This window comes from Terrapene carolina, unplaced genomic scaffold (assembly GCF_002925995.2).
Source record: "Terrapene carolina triunguis isolate 2854851 unplaced genomic scaffold, T_m_triunguis-2.0 Scaffold629, whole genome shotgun sequence".
Taxonomy (NCBI): Eukaryota; Metazoa; Chordata; order Testudines; family Emydidae; genus Terrapene; species Terrapene triunguis.
This window is the reverse complement of record NW_020664980.1, coordinates 1834756-1861058: the sequence shown is the minus strand read 5'-3', so window position 1 is coordinate 1861058 and position 26303 is coordinate 1834756. Positions and strand designations below refer to the sequence as shown.

The 26303-nt window shown below is 42.3% G+C and overlaps 1 protein-coding gene across 3 annotated transcripts in view; it reads left to right on the top strand.

The window, feature by feature from the left end:
- STK32A (serine/threonine kinase 32A) overlaps positions 1 to 26303 on the top strand; it is a 90072-nt gene that overhangs the window by 60828 nt on the left and 2941 nt on the right. For all 3 annotated transcript variants that reach the window (XM_026659458.1, XM_026659455.1, XM_026659454.1), the window contains 5 exons: positions 7580 to 7669; positions 12539 to 12636; positions 14980 to 15096; positions 20285 to 20410; positions 21325 to 21453. In XM_026659458.1, coding sequence (XP_026515243.1) covers positions 7580 to 7669; positions 12539 to 12636; positions 14980 to 15096; positions 20285 to 20410; positions 21325 to 21453 — 560 coding nt within the window. The remainder of the gene's footprint in view (positions 1 to 7579; positions 7670 to 12538; positions 12637 to 14979; positions 15097 to 20284; positions 20411 to 21324; positions 21454 to 26303) is intronic.

Below are 26303 nucleotides of genomic sequence, written 5' to 3'. Positions count from 1 at the left end.
CAGCATTTTGGCAGCGAGGGGCCCTTCAGTCGCTCCGGGTCTTCGGCGGCATTTCAGTGGCGGGGGGCCCTTCAATGCTGCCGAAGACGCAGAGCGACTGAAGGGCCCCCCGCTGCTGAAATGCCGCAGACTTGGAGCGCTGCCTGGTGAGTACAAGCTCCCCCGCTTTGCCCCAGGCCCCCTGAATCCTCTGGGTGGCCCTGACTGTCGGAGTCCCTGGGGATGGGAGACAGTGGGGAGCTTCTGTCAGGAAGCTCCAGGAAGAGAGCTGGAGACTGCCTCTAGACCAGAGAGAGCTACAGCGAGAGCCTGGCTCCTGGGAATGGAATAGGAAGATGAAGAGACCAAGAGACACTCTGGAGAAGGAGCAAGTAACTAAGAGATTAGCTCTCCAAGGAGGAATAGCAGGATAGGAACTGAACCCCAGCATGGGCACGGGTGGAGCAGCTGAGTCTGGGAGGCAAGCAGGACTGCTGGTGATTTACTGAAGAATGGAGGTAAGAAGCCAATGACTTCAGTGAGGAGGAAACTGAAGCCTGGGACAATTTCTTTGTTAGTTTATTGATGAATAGCCCTCCTCCTCCCTCCCCCCACCCCAACATGAGCTTATTGAAGGTAAAGTCATGCAGATAAAGTCTGATTTATGTAGCCAAAAGAGGAAACTGAGGCACAATATGGGGCCTGGGCTTGTGACAAAGTGGTACCAGACTGAGTAAACATAGTTGTGGGAGGAAATGTGGACATGGAGGAAGTCTTGCAGATCCTGCAACAAGAGGCAGCAACATTAGAGCAACTGAAGACAATATCTGTAATGGAAATTGATACCTCAACTGAGCTACTGCTAGTGATTAAAGTGGCAACAGGACAGAGTTTGACAAGAGCTCCAAAACATGCAGACATGGTCTCCCCATCATGATTTTTCTGGGAAGTGTAAGGAACCATGGAGCCTTGAGGACTACGGAAGCTGGATGAGAGGAGAAACCCGTGAAGGAGGTGTCCGCCTGGGGAGATGGGGCAGACTACCCCTGGGTGTAATCAGACTAAGGAACAGGGGGATGTCTGTTAGAAAATGAGATTAGAGGGGTCTTGCGGGAAGAACCTCAGAGCCTACCAAAGAGAAATGCCCTCACAACTGTGGAGGAGGGGGAAGGGAGGGGGAAACTCTCTCACTGTGATGAAAGAGTGGGTGATACAGGGTCTTGGAGACAGCACCTGATAGGGGAGGCTCTGTTAGCAGGCAGTGCTTAATAAGGGAAAGGAGACAGGTTCCCAAATGGAGATTGTGATGGAGGGTGGGTATGGAGGAAGATGGGCTCCTGGTTCAGTCCTAAACACTAAAGGGATCTATATTGACTGTGCCCTGGGGAGGGTATGGAGTGTAGTGTGGGCCACACTGCACAGGATCTGAAATGGCATGGACTAAGGACTTGTTCCCTCCAGGACTGGGTTTAGGAACTGTGGGGAACTTGTGGGGAGCAGGGCCAGTGCACCTGTGCAATTGATACTGAGCTCATTCAATCCTGTAGGATCATCACAGTGCAGAGGTGACTCATGGGGGGAGGGCATGGAGGGTCAAGTACTCTCCCCAGGTTGGTTGGTCGGTCGGGGCGAGGAGCTAGGGTGACCAGATGTCCTGATTTTATAGGGAAAGTCCTGATTTTTGGATCTTTTTCTTATATAGGCTCCTATTACTCCCTACCCCCGTCCTGATTTTTCACATTTGCTGTCTGGTCATCCCTAAGAGGGGCTCTGTCCTTCTCTCCCTCCATTACTATTGATAATTCCCCCCCCCCCCCCCCCCCATCTAGTAAAGGACCAATACCATTATTGGGATTCTTTTTGTTCCCAATATATTTTAAAAAAACTTATTGTCCTTAACTCTGATGGCCATAGAGTTCTTCTTGTATCTCTTTGCTTCCCTTATCAATTTTCTATAGTTTCTACCTTCTAATTTATATTAATTACTATTAATTTTCCCTTTCTTCCATTTGTTATATATTACTTTTTTATAGCGGCTTTCACTTCCCCTCTAAACCAAGTTGTTCTTTTAACTAATATGGCCTTCTTCCTCGATTGTAGCTTTTGGGGCGTCTATTAAATTGTTCTTAAACAGTTCCCAATTGTCACTCACATTTTTCTGACTAAATTCTTCCTCCCAGCTGATTTGGCTCATAATTGTTTTCAGCTTTGTGAGCTTGACCCTTTTAAATTTCAAAGTTATATTGATTAGTGGTCTGGACTTTATTCTATTTTATTTCCTCTCTACCTGTGTGTTTCTGTGAGATATTTGTATAGCGCTTTATATCCTGATCACTACATGATCTTGGGAAAGTCTCGTAGGCTCTAATTTTGGTTTTTAATTTAGCCACAGAGTACCTGTATCAATAGCCCTATTCTTGTGTCTTCACAAGAAATATTTAGCCAGGATGTGGAGAGGCACATAAAACCCTCTTGCATCATTCAGGCCAGAAACTCATTAGTAGAGGCTCTGTTCTTGCTCTCCAGAAAAGCTGATCTTATTTTACTTATATGGCTTTAACACCTGAAATAAAGCCGGGAGTGAATTCCTAGCTATGCCTAAGCAATACGATTTGATTTCATGAGCCCTTAACTCAGTGAGCAGAGGTGGAGGTTCTTACAGGTGTGGGCTTGATCTCTGTGGTAAAGGAAGGAAAAGCAATTCAACAATGTTCTCCTGTTTCAGAAAAAAGGCTGAGGAGTCTGTGAAACATCATAACATGCACAGAACCTCTCTATGAAGCTTTCTGTTCCTGATAAAGACACTGTTCCTGTCAAGCTCGGCACTCTGCAATCCCACTGAAGTCTTTGGGGACTGAGAGGCTCAGCACCTTTCAGGAGATGCTTGAACTCAGTGGGAGTTGAGGGCACCCAGTCACTGGCAGCCTTCAGCACCTTGCAGGGTTGTGCCCACACAGCCCACAGGGGTTCAAAAGGTGAAATTCACTGCAGTGCAGAGGGCCTTGCGGTGGGTGTTCGCACCACTCTGCATCAGAGGTCTGCCCGCTGAGCGGCTGCCTGACTGTCCCTTGTATGTGACAGGAAGGGTCTTGCCTCAGGCTCCACATAGAATGCCATGAAAGGCCACATTGGGGGAAGGATGGAGGGGGAAGAGAGTGCACAGGAGAAGTTACAAAGCCATATTTATGCTGATCCAGTGGCCCCAACACCACCTTCAGCAGGTGCAGAGGGACTGTGCCTGTTAATCCAGGACTCAGCAGACGCTGTGGATTTCACCTCCCTAACTGCCATGTGCTCCATGCACATAGAGCCCAAATACTCAGGTTCTAGGTGGTTGCAGTGATTTCACCCTTAATGCCCCTGCCTTCCTTATGCCATGTTGGCATTTAGGTTCGCATACGTGTTTTTGTTGCCATTTTGGGGAGCAATATTACCTTAAGAGTGCCCTCCTTGTTACACTAATATAAGATCCTGTTGGTATTATTTTAAGAGGGATGAGGCAAAAATGCCAGGTTTATTGTAAATACAGAGAAAGAGCAAGAAATCAGGATATGCAATTCAATATTATTTCACTACCATTCCTTATTCGTTCACACACTCATTCATACAAGTTCTGCAGAGTTGTTATAGTTACCAGTGTAGAGGTTGCTCATGGCAGAGTACTGGCCAGGTAGTCTGCACATGAGGGTGGAGCCGAGTCCTTGTCAGATGCGCATCCGATGCTCCTGGAGGGTGGTTGCAGAACCAAACTCAAAAGTTTTCAGTCTTTAGAGTCTGTTCTTATAGGATTTTGTCCTTATACAAGTCTATGGGAATTGCTTCATCCTGCTGATGTTTGTTTGAGGTGATTATCAATTAGCAGGTGGCACATCCCTGATGGCTGAATGTCTGAGTGTTATCTTGTTCTTCGGGAGTCTTCAGTCCTCCATCCGGTGGGGGGGCACTTGGGTGGATTCCGGCCTGCCCACCGGGGGTCATCCAGTAATCTCTAGTCAGCGCATTCTTCAGCCAATCGAGACTGAAGTTGTAATTCTTAGGCTGGCACTTCCCTGGCCATTCATTCTTTATCTAAATCAATGTATCCTTTATCTAAATCAAGCATCCATTCACATACATCCTCTATTTTAACATACATTTATCACTTATTACTTTACTATTTCTTAACTTCTAGCAACTCTCAGGATGTTGCAAATCTACTTAAACTTTAACATAGATAGCAAACAAGTTAAAAGCTGTGTTCTGTTTTGAAGAACAATTACAGTTGTTTTTGCAAAGCCTGATTCCTTTTTGAGAACAGACTTTCTGTCTTAGGATGTGTTAACACAATTAGCAGTTTGGCCTTGCATGTTTCTCAGAGGGGGAGAGACACAGAAATGGAAAAGCAAGAGGCCTAAGCTGTGGGGAATTCAATTGAATTCAATCTTACCCTTTATCTGTTAGTCTTAAAGGTGCCACAGGACCCTCTGTTGCTTTTTACAGATCCAGACTAACACGGCTACCCCTCTGAATCTTACCCCTTGTCTATCTTGGCCTCAGACTTGTTATACACATACACTTTATGGTTCTAATACAGAAATTCCCTGATATGGTCCAACATCCTTTGGATTGAAGCAGCACTGCAGAAAGGTGCCAGATTGATTTGCCTGCTCCATAATTGTGGTTCTGAATTTAGCCAGGAAGCAGTAACGTACAAAGTGCCTGCAAGAAAATGTATGCATCAAAGAGAGAAGATGAGGTAGGTGGAAACAAAAGGAGGGGAAAAGCCAGGCAAACACGTTCCTGGCAAGTGGCAAAACCCTTGTGTCAGGCTGCCTGAAATTTTATACAACAAACTTTGCATGCCTTCTGCTGGGAAGTCCGTCTCTTTAAAGCCAATATTGTCAAGTTTAGAATGTTGAGATAAAAAGATTCAGGTCAGTACAGAATGAGTTCTCAGTAATAACAATTACCCAGACACCAGTTTTAATATGATGGCTCAAAGATAATCAACATAATAATTTTAACATATGAATTGTTTCTTACCAGAGAGCTATGTGGATCTGCCTCTTTGGGCCAGGTACAGCTGCCCTCACTGAGTGGCCCACCCTTATGAAAAAAATTCTCTCTCCCATTTGAGAGGAGCAGTCTAGTTTACTTACCTAAGATAGAAGTTGGTGATTCTCTCCCTTTAACCTACAGGTCCCTGTGGTCTGCTCACCAGCCCTTGAGTTCACTCACCTATAATTTTCTTTACCTTTGGGAAGGGACTCATATTTGCCACTTCCCTGTGTATAGCCCTAATGAACACTCAGGAACAAGACAATTACAACCAACCACCTGCCTTCCCATCCCTCCAGAAATTACTGCCCCCCCCCCTTTATTTACTTTTGTATTTTGAAGGGGATGACTATGGCTATTTAGAGAGAGGTAGCAATGAAACTGGCAAATTATCAAAGAGGATAAAAACTTGGAAAATATTTTCCAGTGTGGTTCCTCCACCCCCACCCCAAGAGTGGATTTCACCACATTTAACAAATTTCCCATGCCAAACATCCCAGTTTTGCTGCTAAGGTTTCATCAATACAGAAACATTTGGTGCAGATCTAGCTATGTCCTGCTGGAGTAAGATGGCAAGACATTAAAAGCATGAAGTTATAAATGGGCAAGATTTTAGGTAGGCTAGAAGGTCAATGCTCAAACACTTGAAAGCAGTGGAACTTTAAATGAATGTTCTCTCTTGGAATGTGCTGAAGACCTTAGAAATGAGCTACAATTCTGGCCATGCCAGTTGAAGGTCACGGAGATAGTTGAAATCGGCATTGCTGTAACAAGGTCTGGATTACGTTCTTTCTCGATAGCGCAAAACATCTTTATGGGTGTCTTCTTTGAGTGGGTAATGGTATTCTGAGCCCATAATGTCACAGCCATATTGTAACATAACAAGGTGAATAGAATCAAGGCCAGACGGGACCACCAGATTCTCTAGTCTGACCTCCTGCACATCACAGGCCACTAAACTCCGCCCGGTTACCCCTGTATATGAAACATGCCAAGAAATGAATTTACCTTGAACCAAGTCTTTTATTTATAATGATCCAAGACAAAATGAAAAGGGGAGACAGTAAAGGGAAATGTGTGCTCAAATCTCCCATTTGTGGGATTATGCATCAAGGAGTAAAATCTATTCCTATTAACCATTAAGAGACTATATTTATTTAGATTAGATTTGTAAAAGCATGAATAATTTCACAATCGAAGGTGCTTCCCATGTGAACTGCTTAAGAAGTGGGCTGCCACATTCTGCCCTAGCTTTAGTTTTTGAGTGGTCTTAATGAGGAGCTTCATGCAGAGCACATTACGGTAATCTAATATTCCAGCTATTAAACTGATTGGAGTCATGTACTTGCAGTTTACCCCAATTATGAATAAGAGAGGCTTGTGCTCCTCCTGTTTACCAAAGTTTTGGGGGTCTTGGGCTCACTTGGAAGAGTTAGGTTCCCGATGAGTTACATTCCCAATGAGCTGGATCCCCTTCTACACAGGCACCTTCCGTGTCTCCAAGAAGGATCCTGGTTAGTTGAATGGGATGATTAGATTATTTAATCACTAGTTGATTATCAAGGATTTATTTCTTGATAAGTGATAATTCAGTCATCTATAACACTAATATCATGATCTTAATGAATTATTCTATGAAATATAAATTAATTGCAGGGCTTAAGTGTGATTTGGACCTTTTAGGCGTAAATTTGCTCTTGTGGTTCACTGGATGTTTCCTTCAGTTTCAGTGCTCAGAAAAATGCTGTTTTCTCTTTTATAGTCTAGCTTCTAGCCTGTATGTTTCTATCTACTTGTTGCAATTTTCATAATTTCTTATATCCTGTATACAACTGGTTAATGTACTATTAAAGTGTTGCATATCTATGGAGGTGTGTTGGATGCTGCTGTGAGAAGTTTTACAGTGGTGTGTATCAAACAGGATATCAGAAAATTTGAACGTCTGTTTCCCTTATGATGTTCCCATAGACATGTTAATAATCCCCTCTGCTAAGGTATTATTCGTCTGGACCTCATCTACTTTGTCATCCGTGTCTTGCTCTTCCAAAAAGGAAATTAATTGGTGACGTAGTACATTTTGTTATTGCTTGGATTCTTAGCAGGTTCCCAGTATTTATTTATTTACTTACTTACTTACTTGTATTGTGGTAGCACATGGGAGCCCCAGTCATGGCCCAAGACCCCATTGTGCTAAACACTGTACAAACAGAGAACAAAAAAAAAAGCAGCCCTTGCCCCAAAGAAAGTATATACCTTGTTGTCCAGACTGCAGCAATTAGCTGCTTCCATGAGCCATTTATAGTCAATTGGAGGGGTGAGCCATATAGTTAACTAGCAGAAAAAGTATTTTGTTTCCTTTTCAAAAAACGTTCAGCACTGGATGCCGAAAGAGATGTTGTGAAGAAGGTTATGTTGCCTATGAAACCCCCTTTCCGCTCCAAATCTTCATACCATTTAAGAATGTATAAAGCAGATTAGGTCTGGGTTTAAAAGTCTACTGGCAGCACCAGAATTGAACTCAAAATAGAAATGAATGATTTATTAACTCCAATTTTTCTTTCAGGACATGTGCACATCACAGATTTCAACATTGCCACGATACTGACTAAAGGGATGCAGGTCACCACGATCGCTGGCACAAAGCCATATATGGGTAAGAATTCATAAAGATCTAGGCTACTTAAATGGCCATTCTTTGTTTAATATCTGCCCTTAATTCAAGGGATATATGAGGATAGAAGTGAAATCCTTTCAGAAAGTTTTAACTTTTTCCACTCCTGCCAGGTAGGAATGCTGTGGTTTTGAGTGAGATAAGCCACAGATGGAAAGAGGAAGATTCTTTTTGCCAGAAATTTTTTGTCTCCTATCTGTGAAATATTTTCTCATACAGATTTAGAATTGGGATCCATAGAGTGATTAACTATCAAAAAAAGTGGGGAGCCAGGAGAGGCCTGCTGGAGGCACTAATTTCAGTGACACTATTGTCATGCTACAAGGCCTTGTTCAAGTTTCTTGTGCCCAAGTCAGATGAGTGTTAAATAAAATTTTGCTCTATGCATTTTACAAATTTTAGTTAAGCTTCATATCCCCTCTATGAGGAGGGTACTATATGTATGATTATCCTCATTTCATAGCTGGATAAACTGAGGCACAGAGCTGAATTAGGCTGTCTGTTACACCGGTGTAATGACTCAATCCTGCAAAGGGCTGAACATCACCTGTGTGTGTTGAGCATGGACTGAGTACCTTGCAGAAGCTGCTCAGAGGCACCTCTCGTGATTGGGGTCTCAATCTGAACTAACTACACTGAAGTTCATAGTGTTACTCTGGATTTAGACCAGCTGTAATGGCAAGCAGAATTTGGCTTGTAGAACTTGCATGAGCTGCATCGATCAAATAGCATGCCAAGGGAAAGAATGCAGGATCTTACGCTGTAAATTACGTTGGCATATAAACCCATGTAAGAAAGGGATGAATCAGGCTCCAGGAGTCCTGGGTGCTAATCCAGTGCTTTACCACTAGCCCAATATCCTCTGTTTAACATTGTATTCCTTTGCAAATATAAAATTAAAAGGACAAAGAAAAGCCAGTGTGGCTGCACAGTAGTATATAGACATTAAGATAAAAAATGCACTACACTTATATATAGGGAGCATTGGATAGATGCAAACATCACAGCCACAACTGGCAGGAAAGTAATGAGAATGGTTTTCGATCTCATTTTGAAGATTCCCTTTTTAAATTATCAACAGGGTAAATATGAATGGATTTGTGCCCATCTGTACCAAACAATCAGCCCAGCTGCAGTCTAGAAACTGAGGTGCACAAGGGAAAAAGCTTGAAAATAAGCCGGAGGGAAATAAGGGCCAGCAGGATGAATCAGTTCCCTAGTGCGCAGCACATTTGTGCACTGACCTTCTGCACGTGTTAAGTGTTATGCTCTTGCTAGGAAAATGTGGTGAAAATCTTTGGGTTCCCATTGTGCTGGTAGCAGGGTCGGTTGCCATGGTGACAGAGGGAGTAGGGACACCATTTTTTTTCTTCTGTCCTTGGTTAGGAGAAAGAACAAATGTCCACAAATATTGCATTATTGCCCTATAGAGAGCACAAGGCACTAATTTGGTCCCAAGCTAAGTAAAGTAGCAGGGCTACTGTGTGTATGAGTGAGGAATGTTGCTGTCTAGTGGTGGGGCCACAAAGTAGATCAGTGGTTCTCAACTGGGGTCTCCTGGGGGGCCACGAGCAGGCTTCGGGGGGTCCATCAAGCAGGGCCAGCATCAGACTCACTGTGGCCCAGGGCAGAAAGCTGAAGCCCCACTGCATGGGTCTGAAGCCGAAGCAGCTTTGCTTCATGGGGCTCCCTGTGGTATGGGACCCCAAGTAATTGCCCTGTTTGCTACCCCCTAATGCCAACCCTGGCTTTTATATGCAGAAAGTCAGTTGTTGTGACACAGGTGGGCCACAGAGGTTTTATAGCTTGCTCAGAAAGAAAAAGGTTGAGAACCCCTGAAGTGATAAGACTTGTTGCTACTACTACTCACTATAGGAGCTACTTTAGATCAAGGAGCAGCGCCCTCAATTTTTGAGGTTGAAGGAACAGGGTTCTAGTCTTGGTTCCCTGGATACCTATGACGTTTATACAATAATGGTGTCTACTATATATGGTTTTACTACAGTGGAGGCACACACTAGAATCAGTTTGTTCATTTAAGCCAGACTGAGTATTTTTAAAATGTAGCGTGCAGGGCTGGAGGTGAGTATTCCCTGCCACTGATGGGAATCGGTTCCATGTCTGGATATTGCTAAACTATCACTGCCACAGATACTGTTTCTTTCTTCATCTTAATGCCATTCAGAGCAAACTCTTATGTCTTTGGAATGTACCAGATCACACCAATAGCACAGAGTATTACACATTTTTTCTCCATGTGGAATGATATTCCAGCTGTCACTAAAAAGGCTGCATCTATAACCTCCCTCCAAATCTCCTCTGTCTACCTACCCACTCAAGTTTGGGTGTATGGAGCAAAAATACCCAGTCTGTTTTTCAGACAGAGCTTGCTTACTATTCTTGCTGCTGCAGAAGTTTCATCTATTGATTTTCCCCTGCCACTAATGCAGAAAATTCTTACTTATACCTCTTTAATTGCCAAACCAGTAAAATACCTGGCTATTCAGAGACAAGAGGAGCCTGATTTTGACATCACTTTTATATAGTGTTGCCAACATTGTATTTCAAAAATAAGGGACTGTTTTCTTAGCACCCCTGCTCCACCCCTCTTCCCAATATTATCATCATCAACAATAAATAATAATCCTAAGCAGTACTCACCTACATTCACCAGAGGTATTGCTTGCTGCTTTTTGCAGTCCTCAGCAACTCCCAATCTTGTTGTACAGAGATGAAAATAAGGGACATCCCATGTAATAAGAGACTGTTGCAATCCCACTTTGTATGGGTGAAGTCAGAGGGGTTACACTAGGGTAACCCCACTGTAAGTAAGAGGAAAATCTGACCAACAGTGCACAGGAAATGGCTGACAAAAGAAGGTGCCAGAACTGGGGCAGTTTGAACTGAGAGGTTCCTTATTTAAAGTTAAGAAGTTATCTGTAAAATAGGCTATAAATCTGACCAACCATAACAGTCATGAAAGCATTTCACTGCAGATAGCACAAGGACCCTCACCTCACACAGCAAGGATGGTCTGTACAGGAAAGTTAAAGCATTATCTAAGGTTTTCCCCTTACTGCTGCCATCCCATCATAATTATTCCTTCCCTCCATGGGAGGCTCCTTTTATTAGCATAACAGAGCTGACCTTTCACCCTTCAGATCACCTGACTCAACCCTGTAGTATAAAAAGAAACATACAAACAAATCCCCCGCACCAGATTTCCCCCTTTGTTTTGTTTTATTCCTTTGACACTGATCCTCACCCTCCACCCCCTAAAAATATCACAGCATTTTCCTTAATCTTTCACATGGAGCTAATAAGGTCAGGTCATCTTCTGACCCTGCCCTACTTCCTATCAGGCTAGCAGCTTTCTACTATAAAAGCAATGGCTGTTGGGCCCATGCCCAGCTAGAAGTCACTCCTTGCTTTCCAGAAATATAGCTTGCATTAGGTCCATGTGTGTATCTCCCAAATGCAGTGTTTACAATTTACCCTTTTAAGTTCTGCTAGACAGAAAGTGTTTTTGGATTCAGATAAAGGAAAGAGGATATGAAGGAGGAAATTAGCTGACCTCTCAAATAAAAAAGGTTGAGACGGCTCTAACTTGAGAGTGAGGACATTTCCTGCAGGATAAAAAGAGAGGATAGCTGGGTCAATATTAGCCTTGGACTTGATAGAGCAGGGTTCAGTTCCCTCCTCTGACACAGACTTGCTTGGGGAAGACATGGAGCCTCTTTATGCCTCAGTTCCCCATACGTGAAATGGGAATAATAGCACTGCCCTGCCTCACAGGGGCTTGGCATGTTGGGAGGACAAATATATTAAAGATTGTGACGTGATCAAATATTATGGTGATAGAGGCTATATAAGAACCTAAAATAGATTGAATTCCCACCCCCTAGTCAGTTACGTAATATTAGAAAACTAGTTTAACCCAATGAGTGGCATAATTCTTAGGAGACATACAAACACTTTGTAACACCAAATTAATTAATTTTTTTATCTATTATACATTGAGTGTTTAAATAATACTTTGTATTTCTCCATCCAAGGCTCCCAAGACTCTTACATCCATTAATGGATGTAATCTCACAACACCCCTTTAGGGTAAGAAAATAGTAATAGTCCTATTTCCCATATGAGAGAAACTGAGGCAGGGAGGCGCTAAAAGTCTTGTCTAGGATCACAGAGCAAGTCAGTGACAGAGGATACTTCACACTAATCCTGTTTATACTGTCCATATCATTAGATTGCAAAGTCCAAATATTAATATGTGTTCAATTCTCAGTGTAGACATATATGAAAAGTTGGGTCAAACTATTAAATGAGTCAGATGCTGGTTCCACACCAAAGTGCAGTAATTTCCTAATGGATGGGAATTGGCCTCAAGTAATCATCCCACGGAAACTACAAATAGTAACAGTGACACATTATATAGACCTTGTCATGTAATGACCCCAAAGCATTGTATAAACATCAGCATTTAACTTAGCCTCCCACCATGATTTTTGAAGTAGCTAAATATTACTGTAGATTATGAAACTGAGGCCAAGAGGTTAAGTCATTTCCCCAAGGTTAATAAGCATAGCAATGGCAGAGCTCGGAAAAGAACTGTATCTAGGTGATAGGAATCCCAACCAGCCTGATACTGTCATCGCTTGTTAAAAACCAAAAAATAATCAAGTGAAAGACTGGGCAAAGGGGAACAAATTAAATATATGGTAAATAGAACAGTCTGGAATGCTTTTCACACCTTGGGACTGAAACATTATATACTGCTGAAAATAGTCAATGATTACTGTTTGAGACTCTGAAATAAAGCAAACAATTTTTTTCTGTATTTTTCAGCGCCAGAGATGTTTAACTCAACAAAACCTACAGGCTATTCCTTTGCTGTTGACTGGTGGTCTTTAGGAATTACTGCCTATGAGCTACTTAGAGGCCGGGTATTGTACATACAGCTGCATTCATTATTTGTTTGGGTTTTTTGTTTTTACTCTTTACTGTTTTCAATACTGTATTGAAATAATAAGTGCTTTTTAACAGGGATGAAAAAAGGACGAGTAGGAATCTGGGCTTTAAAATCTATTATAAAACAGGCAGCAGAAATCAAATCTCCATCAAGATTCTTGTGATGGACTCATAAGAATTCAAAAAGAAACCACTGCAGTGCAGAATAACTCAGGGTGACAGGTTCTTGGAGTGTCCAACGCCCTGTCAGTTAACATAAGTTAGGCAGTAAAAACTGAGCCATCTAATTGATGGATAAGAATTCCAAAAGCAGGGACTGTAATAGAATTTAATCTGAGCTCAGAACACGCAAGAAAAAAAAATTAAAATCATTTTACTATTGCATTAAGGCTCTGCAGTCTGAGCAAACATGAACCACTGTGTGTGAATTATTAATACAACACTATTCATGCCCTGTCATGCCTCAGTCTTTGGCTGTAATTTACTTGCAAAGTTTGGTGCATCTTGGAGAAGTACTTTTAAACAATTTTGTAAAAATAGGTGGGCAACATGGAAAGTTGCTTAGCATGAAATAAGCTGTATTTTCCAAGCAAAAAGATTACATAACAGTTTGTGAGATTAAAAAAATACTCTTCAAATAATATTTACATGTCCAGCATATAGCACTTTTTATCTTTTAAGAAAGCTGTGTGGGCAGAATGTATTTTAATTCATATCTATATATAAACTGATCTAAATTTTAAAGTGAATTTTGGGTGGCTCAAGTTTTGGGTCCCAACTTGGACAGGTTAAAAGGATATGGTTCTCAGATGTGCAGTGCACCCTTCCTGCAGCCGAGCACTCAAAACCAAAATCTCTAATCACTTTTGAAAATGTAAGTAATATATACTCACTTTATAATTAGAAAATAAAATGGATTGCGACACTGTTGCACTTACTATTCCAAGGTGTAGAATAGTAAGTGTTATTTCCAAATCTAGGTGTAGAAAATACTGCAGTATATTCAAACATCCATAGCACAGCAAATTGATGATATTAGTGGTGACCACAGTATAATGTGATAAACTTTTATAGGAAGACTTGAGTTCCCCAGCATTGTTTGCAAATATTCAGTATAATGCATCTGTTTCCACATATTAATTTGTATCTGCTCACATATATTTTTAAATGAACTCTTATTGTCAACATACACCTCTACCTCGATAGAACGCTGTCCTCGGGAGCCAAAAAAATCTTACCGCGTTATAGGTGAAACCGCGTTATATTGAACTTGCTTTGATCCACCGGAGTGCGCAGCCCCCCCCTCCCCCCGGAGCACTGCTTTACCGCGTTATATCGGGTCGCGTTATATCGAGGTAGAGGTGTATTTTAATAAAAGTCTGGGAATTAAAAAAACTTCAAAAACAAAATTATACAGCAATCCTTCCCTTGTATATACAAACTTCCCTTATTAATTTCAAGTTAAATGTTGAGCTGCATGTAGTTGCACGTACCAGTCAGATGTGCAATTGGTCTACATGCATTGTTACTGTGATTGTGCTTTGCCTGCTCGGTTGCACTTTTTTTTTTTCTGGAAAATTTAGACTTCACACGCTCCAAGGTGCAACATCCTCTCCATCTTGCATATGTATCCTAAAGGTCTGTGGCCAGAATTCAGGTTGGCATCTAAAATGAAAGTGAAGCGTCCATTTATTCCTACCTCTAGGACATTCACCATGCATAAATGAACAGCCCTTCTGCATCCTGAGCCAAACCTGTGAAACTCTGTTCAACTACCTCTGCTATGAGGTGTTATTTTTCAAATTGTTCTTTTTTCCCTTTGCTGCTGTTGTTATCTTTCCAAAGGAAAGAAGAAGCAGAGAGAAAAACCACTAGCCTCTACCTTGTCAATATTATCTCAAACTTGAGAAATGAACAGAAAATACCATTTACATTTAACAGAGAATGTTGAGAAAGTACTGGCCTTTGCAGTACCAGTAAATTAATTTCACTTTAATGGCCTTTTTAAGTACAAATACTGGCTTTGTCAACGAAATACCAGCTGGGTAACAGCTCTACCCTTTGCTTTTCCCTCCTATTCATCTTGCTGTTCAAATGTCTCATTATTATTATTTGTTATTATTCAGTCCTGTAGTAATCTATTTACTTCAATTGAGTTAGCCTCTGCAGTGACTGACTTTCAATGGTTCAATCTAGAGCAGCAATGGGGGGGCTTGGAGAATAGCACAAAGAGACTCTGTTTGGAGACTTCTTGCCCTAGGAAGATTTCCAAAAGATTTTTTTTTTTTAATGAAATGGTTTCCTTGTGTTTTTCACAGAGGCCCTATCACATTCGCTCCAACACATCGACAAACGAAATTGCTCACGTGTTCAAGACGGCTACTGTCATGTATCCTGCTGCTTGGTCTAAAGAAATGGTGTCGCTACTCAAAAAGGTGAGGGCAGGTGGGGAAACGGGATAACTCAGGGGAATGACTATATTCACATCTAAGAGGGCATTGCGCTCACTGGCCCTTGGATTACTCCTTAGGTGTCCAGTGCAAATCTGGTCCAGGTCAGTTCCAGTGTTAGTGACTTTCTCATGGCTCTTGGTGCCCTCTTTAAAATGACTAAAGGTATCCACACTGATATAATCACTATCTGGAAGCCTTACTGACCGTGTCACCTCCAGGTCAGGGTACATTGAGGGCCCAGTAACAGGGAAGCTTGCACTGGTGTTGCCCCTGTTCTCAGGATATATGCAGGATCAGCGTCCTTCAGACTGGCCCAGTAGCCTTTGTCCCTCTGAAATCATCGTTGGGAATTAGAGAGAGAATGAAATAGAGATGGTCAAAATTTTTCACACGAAACTTTCTATTTTATTGAAAAAAACATTTTTTCCTAAATGCAAACTTTTCACAAAAAATGCTGATATTCTCACTTTGTTCCATTTCCCATATCATTTTCTGAAACCGTTTTTCTCGATTTTCACTGACATTTTTATCAACATTGTTTTCAAAATTGTTATAAAAACTGTTTGTTAACCTAAACCCTTGATTTCTTACTGAAGGCAGGTTTTCAGGAAACAAAACATTTGATAAGGATTTCAGAAACCATTTGAATAACAGTCTTAGCAGAAAATATCATGAAAAAGGGTAACTAGTCCATTTTGAACCCTGCTAAATGGGGACGTCAACATTTTGAATGATTCCCCATTTACAGTCACATTCTGAGACCTATCAGTTAGCCAGCTTTTAATTCACTGAATGTATGCCATGTTAATTTTATCTCATTCTAGTTTTTTTTAAATCAAATTGTTGTATGGTACCACATTAGATACCTTTATAGAAGTCTAATTATATTATATCAACAGTTTTGCCTTTATCAACCAAACTTTTGTAATCTCATACTATCAAAAATATAATCAAAAAATATATCAAGTTAGTTTGACAGGATCTATTTTCCATAAACCATGTTGATTGGCATTTAATTCTTTATTAATCAAATCCCATATCAGCTGCTACATTATCTTTCCTGGAATCAGTGTCAGACTGACAGGCCTACAATTACCTCGGTCATTCTGTTTACCCTTTTAAAATATTGGCACAACACTAACTTTCTTCTAGTCTTCTGGAGCAGCCCAGTGTTCCCAAACCTATTGAAAATCAACATTAACGGTCCAGTGATCTCCTCAGCTAGCTCTTTGGAGCTCTTGGATGCTCGTTATCTGGACCTGCTGATTTTAAAATGTCTAACTTTAATAGCTGCTGTTTAACATCTTCCTGAGATGCTAGTGGAATGAAAAGAGTGTTATATGATATTACTACATCTTCTGTTTTTTCACAAGTACAGAACAGAAATATTTATTGAACACTTCTGTCTTTTCTGCATTATTATTGATGATTCTACCATGTCCATCTAGTAGTAGGCCAATACCAGTGTTAGGATTCTTTTTGTTCTTAAAGGTCGAGGTATGTCCCTCTTCATCATCTGCTATGCTGCATGTGTGGACACTTCTGACTCAGGATATGAATCCCAGGCTGCTTATTCCTCCACTTGCCCTGCTGCAGCAAGTGTTCTGCTGGTGATAGATTAGTTAGCCTCTGTTCTGTCCACAGCACCACGCCATTGGAGCACATAACTCTGTAACCTTTGGACCGCTTGGATGTTCTCTCTGTCTCTCTCATACGCACACAGGTCAGACACTAACATTAATCACCTCTACGGAACCTGTCTTCATGCCTCAATGCTCACTGCTGCTGCCTGTGAGGCCCCAATTTATGACCGCTCTCTCTCTCTCCCTCCAGTTTACAGTCCCCCATCATAGCATACTCCCCAGTCCTTGCTCTCTGCTGCCTGTGTATCTGTCCGTTATTACCAGGAGTTTTGGGAGTGGAAGGGGGCGGGGGGGAAGGTTTAGTGCACTTGTCCTTTTGAGTATAATTTTTGCCAGATTTCTCTGGCCAGCTCCTCGGAACGCTAGGACCCAGAACTTGTTAGCATTTCTCGTTCTATCCACACTACCGATGCCTTTAGCTACCTGAAAGAATGAATTTCTTGAGACCAGTATTTCCAAAGCCTGTCTGCCTCAGATGCTTAGTGATGCTGTTCTACCTGATAACTAGCCCTACATATGAATAACTAGCCCTACATATGAATAACTAGCCCTACATATGAATAATAAAAGAATCCCTAGCATTTATGACAATATTTCTTCCTAAAGACTCAGGGTACGGTTATCCCCACCACTGAAATAGACGTGGGCTAGGCTGTAGACATGGGAACAATTCTTCATTGGAAATGGAGCACAGCAGTGTTTTTATGAGGAAGATTGAAAAATATTCATTTAATTAAAATTAAATGGGAGAATTTAGGAAAGAGGAATAGTTAATACCTGAGCTAGAGTTTAACCAGGCCAAATAGCGACACAGGGATCTTTATGCAGACGTCCTTTGTATTTCTATATATTTTTACCTTTGCTGGAAGTTTTATCCTGAACCACAACATGCTGTAAATCCCACAGGCTACCTCTTGAATTAATAATGCAGTGTCACAATTTATTTAAATTTCCATGTGCCCCTTTGTATCTGGTTTAGCATCAATATTATATATGAGGCCAACTGGGATGTTAAGTTTTGTCCCGTTCAAATATCTCAAGTGAATTTCATATTAAGGTTCAATGCGTTTGATCATTGGCAACAGACCCACATTACTTGCATTTTGTGTTTAAGCACAGTACTTGGAATGGGGAAAATGAATTGTGAGTGATGTTTACGCTCAGCCTGCATATCATTCACACTCTGACAGTATAGATTTTGCACCTCCACTTTATATCATTCACACTCTGGTTGCAAGCGCTAATGCTAAAATGGTGTTTCAAGTTGTCAGCTTATTCATTACATTTGAGGAAGTGTTTTTATGGGGTTATTTTAGAATGTGCTACCAGAAGTTCTTGCAATCTTGAACCACAGAACTTGAAAGACACAATTCAATCGCTAACTTGTATTATAGATAATATGAAAAATCCCCACTGGATTCATTGAGAAACGTGAAGACAAGTAGGACCCTGCCATGGTTTTATAGACTCATAGATGTTAGAAAGGGAGGATGGTTCAGTGGGTAGGGTATTAGCCTGGAAATTGAGAGACCTGAGTTCAGTTTCCTGCTCCATCACAAATTACCGTAGGCAAGTCATTTAATCTTTCTTTGCCTCAGTTCCCCATCTCTAACGTGGGGGTAATGGCCCTTGCCTACCTCACAGGGGCGTGTTGTGAGGATAAATCCACTGAAGGTTGTGGGGTGCCTAGATACAATAGTAATAGGAACCATCTGCATACCTCAGTTAAATAAATATTAAGACAGCCAGTTGTTTCCTAACAATATAGAGCACAATTCATTGTGACTTCCACTGGTGTCCTTGGCAGACTCTGATACAGCCTAATAGAGCTCACAATTAAAAACTTTTCTTAATATCCATACCCTGCATTTTTTTGCATCCCATTTCTTTAATTATACCCCCTTATTACCACTCTAGCCAGTCCCTCTGCCGCCCTGGTGTTAACTAAGTTTTCTGTGCTGTGATTAGATGTGTCTTCTTTGGAAAGATACCTTTTGATCTGCAGTTTCCAATTTCACTGTTGTGTTGGAGACAGGAGAATAAAATGCCAAATACACATACATTTTCAGTAGAGTTTGGTGGGGAAGTGGAGTGAGAAATCAGATCCAAATACCGAGAAAGTGAAGATGAAGCTGGTCCCACAGGGATTTTATTTAAACTGGAGAGAGGGGGGAAAGAAACATTGTAGAACCTGTTCCATTTTTCTGAGTTTCCCTGTGAAAGAAAAGAACCTGTTAAAACAGAGCACTTTGGATGACTTGTTCACACTCAAGGACATCTGGTGACATCTCGGTGGATGCGCCGCTTAACTTGCTAATAAGAAAGAACTCACTGAGTCGTTACTAAAGGAAAATCTTCAGTTGTAGCCAAGTAAGCAGCCCAGTTGAAAAGTCATTAGCAATGAGATTACTTTGGCTCCGATGCTGGAGTCTGTGTGTCGCACCCTGGACTGGGTGATATGTGGGACCAGAGAATGGACTGAGATCTCTGTGCTGTGAGCTTCAGGCCAGCACAGATTAAACGACATGGCTTCTGACCAAGATTAAAAAAAGACCCTGCGCTAAATGTGTACTGATCTGTAATGCCAGGTTGCTAACACAACACTCTGGAGTGGTGCTGGTGACTCTTCCTGCTTGTACAGGCGGGTGGATGCCTGGAGCCATTGTCAGGCTGTTTAACTCTTACAATATACTCTCAATGGGAGGGTTAAGGTTAACTCTGCCCATCCAGGCACTGCAGTCAGTTACGACTGCCCGAAAGCTAATGGAGAATGGAATCTTAACTAAGAAGAGGAGGGGGAGAGTGGACAGAGTTAGGGTCAAAGACGTAGACAAGGGGCTACATTGTGCTGTTAGGCACCACTTTTAAGAGACTGGGCGGTGCATAAACTGCCAAACCAAGAGTAGCCCTCTTTGAGGCACCACTCCCGCCCTGCTACCCTCGTGCTTTGGGAATGGAGGAAATAATTTGCCATTGGCCTACAGCATAACAAATTACATCACCACCCAAACCAACTCAACTCTGCCAGCTGCTGTGTTGGGGAGCAGGAGAAGAACTCTGCCCATTCCCCTCTCTCCCTACCCACTTTATTGTGTGGTCTATAGTCAATAACAATGTAGCCTAAATTCTGTGCTCTTCCTACACATTGATAGATAGCAAATAACATTGATATTCGTGGTATCAACGATAAGCTTGAGGGTGTGCTTGTGTGTATATATTCCTATATAAACACAGATTGTTGCTCTTCAGAACGTTTCAATTTCCTTTATAACTACATAGCATTACTACTGTAGTATTTGAAGCATTCCCTAGGTATTCACTGAATAAAGAGAATAGGGTGAATATCATGGGATCAGTATCGAGCTAAGGCAAAATTGGTACATTTTAAAAAGGCAACTGCTGTACATATAGACAGATATAGATTCACAACCATGTGATTGATATATATACACACACACACCCTTTTTCTCCTGATTGACTTCCCATGGCCTGGTGTGTGAACTATTGTGTTTAATTCCCATTGCCAGTTGCTTGAACCAAATCCTGAGGAACGTTTTGCTCAGCTGAAAGATATCCAGGACTTTCCGTATCTGGCTGATATTAACTGGGATGCAGTCCTACAGAAGAGGATAATGCCAGGATTCATTCCCACTGTAAGGCAATTTTTAAAAAAAACAACAACATCGTTTAGGATGTCTACACAATCAGAGTAACCTCCTATACACTGCACCTGATTCTCCACTACTTTGCACTAGATCAGAAAAGTAATGTACTTTTGCACACACTTTGCACAGGTATATATGACTACACAAGGTGCAAGGCAAGGGAAAATCCAGGTGAGAATTTTCATTTTATGATTAAGACTATTAAAGGGATAATTACCAATGTTGGATGCTCACAATTTGTATTATTGTTAGAGTTGGTAATGTCCTCATTAATTCTCTGTCTGTGTATTCAGAAGAAGTGCTCTAATGCACTTACAAGAAACCCTGTATTTTCAAACCTGTTTGCAGAGAATTCAGTGCTTGTAACCAACCGTATAATAACAAACTAGCATGCCTATCCGCTGTGCTTATGAGCAACCCTGCAGTAACAAACTGCTGTGAGCAACCGTGCTTGTGATCATTCTACAATTTAAAAAAACGTGCACAGCCCAGAACTTTCAGATAACCCTATGCGTATAACTTGGTTCTTGCCAGCCACTTTAGAATAGCCGCTTATCCTGACAAATGACCCTTGATAACAAACCAATGCATATATACCTAAGGAAGAAAATCATAATTATGGAAAGGAATACTCTAGATTTCTCTTTGAAGCATCCAAAGAATCAGTATAAACAACAATGAATAAATGAGAGAGTGATTTTTAGAATGATGCAATGTACCTTGACAGTGTCCTTCTAACCGAGGGGAGTGATAAAATATGTAAAAGGTTCAGCAGGAGCTCTGGCTAGGTTATTGTTGTTGGTTTATTCATTAGAGAGTTATTTCCCAGGTTCTTTCCTGTTTGTAAGAGCCTCTTCAAGGCAGGGTCGATTCAGCTAAGGTGACCTTTCTCTCCTCTATAGAAAGGTAGACTGAATTGTGACCCAACCTTCGAACTTGAAGAAATGATCCTGGAGTCCAAACCTCTTCATAAGAAAAAGAAGCGCTTAGCTAAGAAGGAGAAAGATACCAACAAAAGCTATTCCTCACAGGTGAGAGAGAAAGAGAGGCTGGTACCTACAGTCTTGGACATTCCTTTCTTTGCACAAAAATCCTCTTGATATTTCATATGGATGCAGCAAAATGCAAACGTGTAAATAGTCTGATTGTTGCTGTTGGGATGGCTTTGTTCACAAAACCTCTCTGTACTAGTGACAGAATATGTACCAGGGACAGCATGATATTGTAATATGAACATTAACTTGTGCATAAATCTCTTTCCTAAATCTCTATCTTAATTATGTAATTTTGATGTTTCATAACATAGATTTTGCATTTAATTTCCTTTATAAAAAGTCAGAAGAGGGGGAAAAAGGAATTGCCTGTGGTGGCTAATGTTCGGATTTAAACAGTCTCAGATGGCTCTGAATTTCAGGGAATGGAGTACGGGAAGGACTAGTTTCTGACTTTGCTGCTGATAATGTTTTGCTGGAGATAATTTACTGCAAGACTGGGTCAGAGTGGTAGGAAATGGTGTCGCTCGAGTTTCTCACACCTGGGCACAAGTCAGAAAGATGTTTTGCAAGCTTCTTCCAAGCAGCGCTTCCAAGGTACCAGCAAACTCTTACGACTCCCCCACTATTCCAGACCTTGGCCTCTCTGCAGCCAACATGGCTCCATTATGCTAAGCTTGCAGCAGGATTTGCAATGTGGGCAAATCTTCATTATGGGCTAGGACAGGGGTAGGCAACCTATGGCACGCGTGCCAAAGGCGGCACACAAACTAATTTTCAGTGGCACTCACACTGCCCGGGTCCTGGCCACCAGTCCGGGGGGCTCTGCATTTTAATTTAATTTTAAATGAAGCTTCTTAAACATTTTAAAAACCTTATTTACTTTACATACAACAACAGTTTCGTTAGATATCATAGACTTATAGAAAGAGCCCTTCTAAAAACGTTAAAATGTATGACTGGCATGCGAAACCTTAATTAGAGTGAATAAATGAAGACTCGGCACACCACTTCTGAAAGGTTGCCGACCCCTGGGCTAGGATCAGACCACCCACAACCTCATTTTCAGTTGAGATCAAACTAAACCAGACATTAAGTCTATGTCTCAGGAAGTGGAAAGCCAGTTTTTAAGGCACACAATGCACCACCCAGTTTATTTGTAAGATGCTGAAGGCCAGTTTGGGGTAGGAGCCTGTCCTTCCTTTCAATTCAGTCATCTAAAAGGTGAAGTGTTTCCAAGGCCACATTTAGACTAGGAAAATCAGTTGTGTTTAAAACATGTTGACAGGTCATGATAACATTAGGAGGGAGCCTAACGAAGCCCTAGAGTGAAATCCGGGCCCCACTGAAGTCAATGTCAAAACTCCCATCAACTTCTGTGTGACTGGAATTTCTCCCCTGCATAGATGCCATAGGGCTTTGTTAAAGCTGAAGTCTCCCTTATCCCTCTTCTATGATAAAGATCTTCTAAGTAAATAGAATTGGATTCTTTAAAAATTAAGTTATTTTAAAGGTCAGCTGAATCTCTGAGCATCTTAAATATTTTACCATGGCCTGGGATAAGAGCTCTTTCATTTACAAAACTTTTCCTTTTTAATACTCTTCATCAGTGGAAGCAAAAGCAGCCTGATCCCCACTCCTTCTGAATCAGCTGTGCAGAGTGAATGTTGCCAGCAGGTTGAGTGCAGCCAAGAGGCAGCAGAACCCTGTAGAATGTGTTGGGTTTTGTGAAAAACCTAGGAATTTGGAAAGTTTATTCCAAAAACATGTTATTATTTTTTAAGTAAAATTTCTCAAGAAACAAAATAAAACAGTGTTTTCTAAGGAGGCTGGTTTGACTGACAACCTATGGCATTAAACAGCAATGGTCTCCCTAGATGTGATAGTGGGTCATGCTTTGGTCTTCGCTGCACCCTTCCCCTCTCTTCTCATCTCTGGCACCCATCTCTTTCTTTGCTGTCAGGACTCTGCCTGCTTCTCCTCTCTTTGTCTGCATATCACCTCCCTGCTATAAAAGGCCTTTCTTTCCTCCCTCCGAACCCGCTACCGGTTTCCTCCTTTTAAAGGTATAGGTTCCCCTGCGCACACTTTCCCTTGCTGTAGGCCTCATTCTTTTAGGACCTTGAAAGGTAGGAGGTGTGAGGTGGAAGTGTCTGCAGCGATCATCTTTTTGGCTCCCATTCCTTTTTGATGGGAGGACTCTTTGAGATCAGAGGTTGAGGAGGAATGTACTGTCTGGGCAGTTTTCTCAGAAGCATCTTTAAATAAATGTAGTTTATAGTAGTTCAAAACTTCGTGTGTGAGGTAAACATTACAATATACTTCATGAAGACCAGGGGTGAAAGTAAAATTGAGCTCTTACTGGTACAGGGCTGGCTCTCCCCTCGCCCCTCCCCCCTGGAAGGGGCGGGGCCTCAGGCAGAAGGGGCGGGGGCGGGGGCCAGCGTCCCCCAGCCAGTCCATCTGCACTGCCTGGCCCGTGCTGCCAGGGGCTCCAGCCGTGATTTAAAGGGCCCAGAGCCCCACGCCCTTTTAAATCACCGGCCCCAGGGCAGCTGCTCCTTTTTGCCCCCCCTTCACCCTGGCTGTGGGGGCAAAAGGGGCAGTGACATTAAAGCGCTGCCGCGGCAGCACTTTAAAGTCAGTGGTACGGGCTGGTACCGGCGGGCACATTTTACCAGTGCGCCGTACCAGCTCGTACTGCCTTACTTTCACCTCTGATGTAGACCATGGCTATAGGATTTTCTAGGGCATTTTATGTCTGCTTTACCGGTTTTCTTTGTGCATTTAGGTCTGGAGTTTACTGACACTAGTATTCATTCAGGGAGACCCTCAGGGTTAAGTTCGTTGTCAGCAGGCAGTGACAAAACCCAAGATATCTCTACTGTTCAAATCACTACCAGTGTGTGTGTGTGTGTGTGTGTGTGTGTGTGTGTGAATGATGGCTCTGAGGACTGCAGCTGTATGAAGGAAGCAACAGCTGAGCATAATGCTCAGAGGAAATTAAAAGTGAAATGCAAGGTTATGAATTCTTGGGGTTGCATTAAACCAGAGCCTGTGTCATACATAGCAAGGAGCGGTGCACTGTTGCTCACGGCTTCGGGGAGTGCTAGAGAGGAGTCTTTTTAAGGAATCATGTCAGTGTCTGACTTGTACAAATGGTTCAAAGAAGGCATTTGTCACTTTTTTCCTTTTACCATGCGACAGTGACTGGAATGCAGGTGGTGTCTGGTGGCCCAGTGAAACGCTGTCTCTGAGGTGAATGAAGCAGCCAAACTCCAGAGCTATCAGAACCGATCTTGCCAGTCAGAGTTAGGGCTCGTAAATGTTTTATTTGCCTTCAGGCAGGTTTTTCCCCCCCTTTGTTTGTAGTCTGTGTGTGTGGCTGCTGATAGACAGTGATAGAATGGAGTAGGTGTGACACTGATCCTGGCCTGAGGCTTGCCCACCTCTTCCATCAAGCTTCACTGAGCCCAAATGAGGCAGGCTCTCGACAGAGCTCCGTCACCTGGCCACAGCAGAAGGAAATCTGGCTTTCCATACTAACGCTTTGCCATCCATCCTAGGTGCTGAAAGCACTTGACCAGCATTAATGAAACCTCCCAGCACTCCTGGGGAGTGGGTATCATTCTCCCCACTTTACAGATGGGGAAACCACAAGCCAGAGCTGGGAACAGAACAGTTTTGAAACAAGGCCTGCACATAACTAACTGCATGAATCTATTTCCATTGCTCCTTTTCCCTCACCTACCACTTGGAGCTCTCACATGTTGTGCCCTGCCTACCCTTAAGCTGTCAGCTCTTCAGGGCAGGGAAAAATGTCTCTGTGTGTATTTTGTAAGGGGCCTAATGCCCTGTGATTAAATGGCAATCACAATAATGCGAACCCCCTAATTCTCTGCTTTAGACACAAGACTGCTCCTCCTTACATCTCTCTTTATCTAATGAAAGAGGAGAGAGAAGAAGGTAGGGCTTTCTGTACATTTTCAGCTCCCATGCTGCAAATTCTCTCTTTCAGACGAGAGGTAAAACGGAGGCCTCGGTCGCTTATCATTATGAAAGATACCAATGGCACAGTTGGGACTATTGAGGAATATCAACCGGTCTGCCTTGGGGAAATTCTAGTTTGGGGATTTAATCTTTTGCTAACTTCAAGTGCCTCCTGTAGAATCAACTGCTGAAATAGTTCTTCCCAACTTCCTGGCCAAAACAGTTGTGTGGTTTTGCTTGTGCGGTTCAATCATGCACCTTATTTCCCTTCCCTAAAAGCGTGTGGGAGGTATTTCAGGAATGGATGGAGGGATCCCTCTATACATTCTGTAAGGCATTTTGGGTTCACCACAGCATTAACTCAAGCAATTTATACTTAACGTACTTCTTTTATATTTGCCTAGCACGAGTGAGAAGAGGCAGCCTGCACAATAATTCTCAAGTTGTAATACCCTGCCTCCACATTGGCACTGCTCTCACTCGTGTGTGGTGCTAAGACTTCTGGGGGCACATCCCATGCTTTGTATAGCTGCGGTAAACTGAGCTCTTCTATGAATCCTTTCTCAAAACTGGAGACCTTCTGTGATGGAATAAGCACTGTTGAATATAATACATTGCCCTGATTGCCATTCTTCTACCTGTAGGGGCATACCCATTTATGCCTAATGGATGGGAACACCTCAGGCCAGGTCTACACTACCGCGGTAGTTCGACGGCTGGCAATCGAAGTTCCGGGTTCGATTTATCGCGTCTGGTCTGGACGCGATAAATCGAACCAGGAAGTGCTCGCCGTCGACTGCGGTACTCCAGCTCAACGAGAGGAGTACCGCGGAGTCGACGGGGGAGCCTGCCTGCCGTGTGTGGACCGCGTCTGAACCGCGGTAAGTTCGAACTAAGGT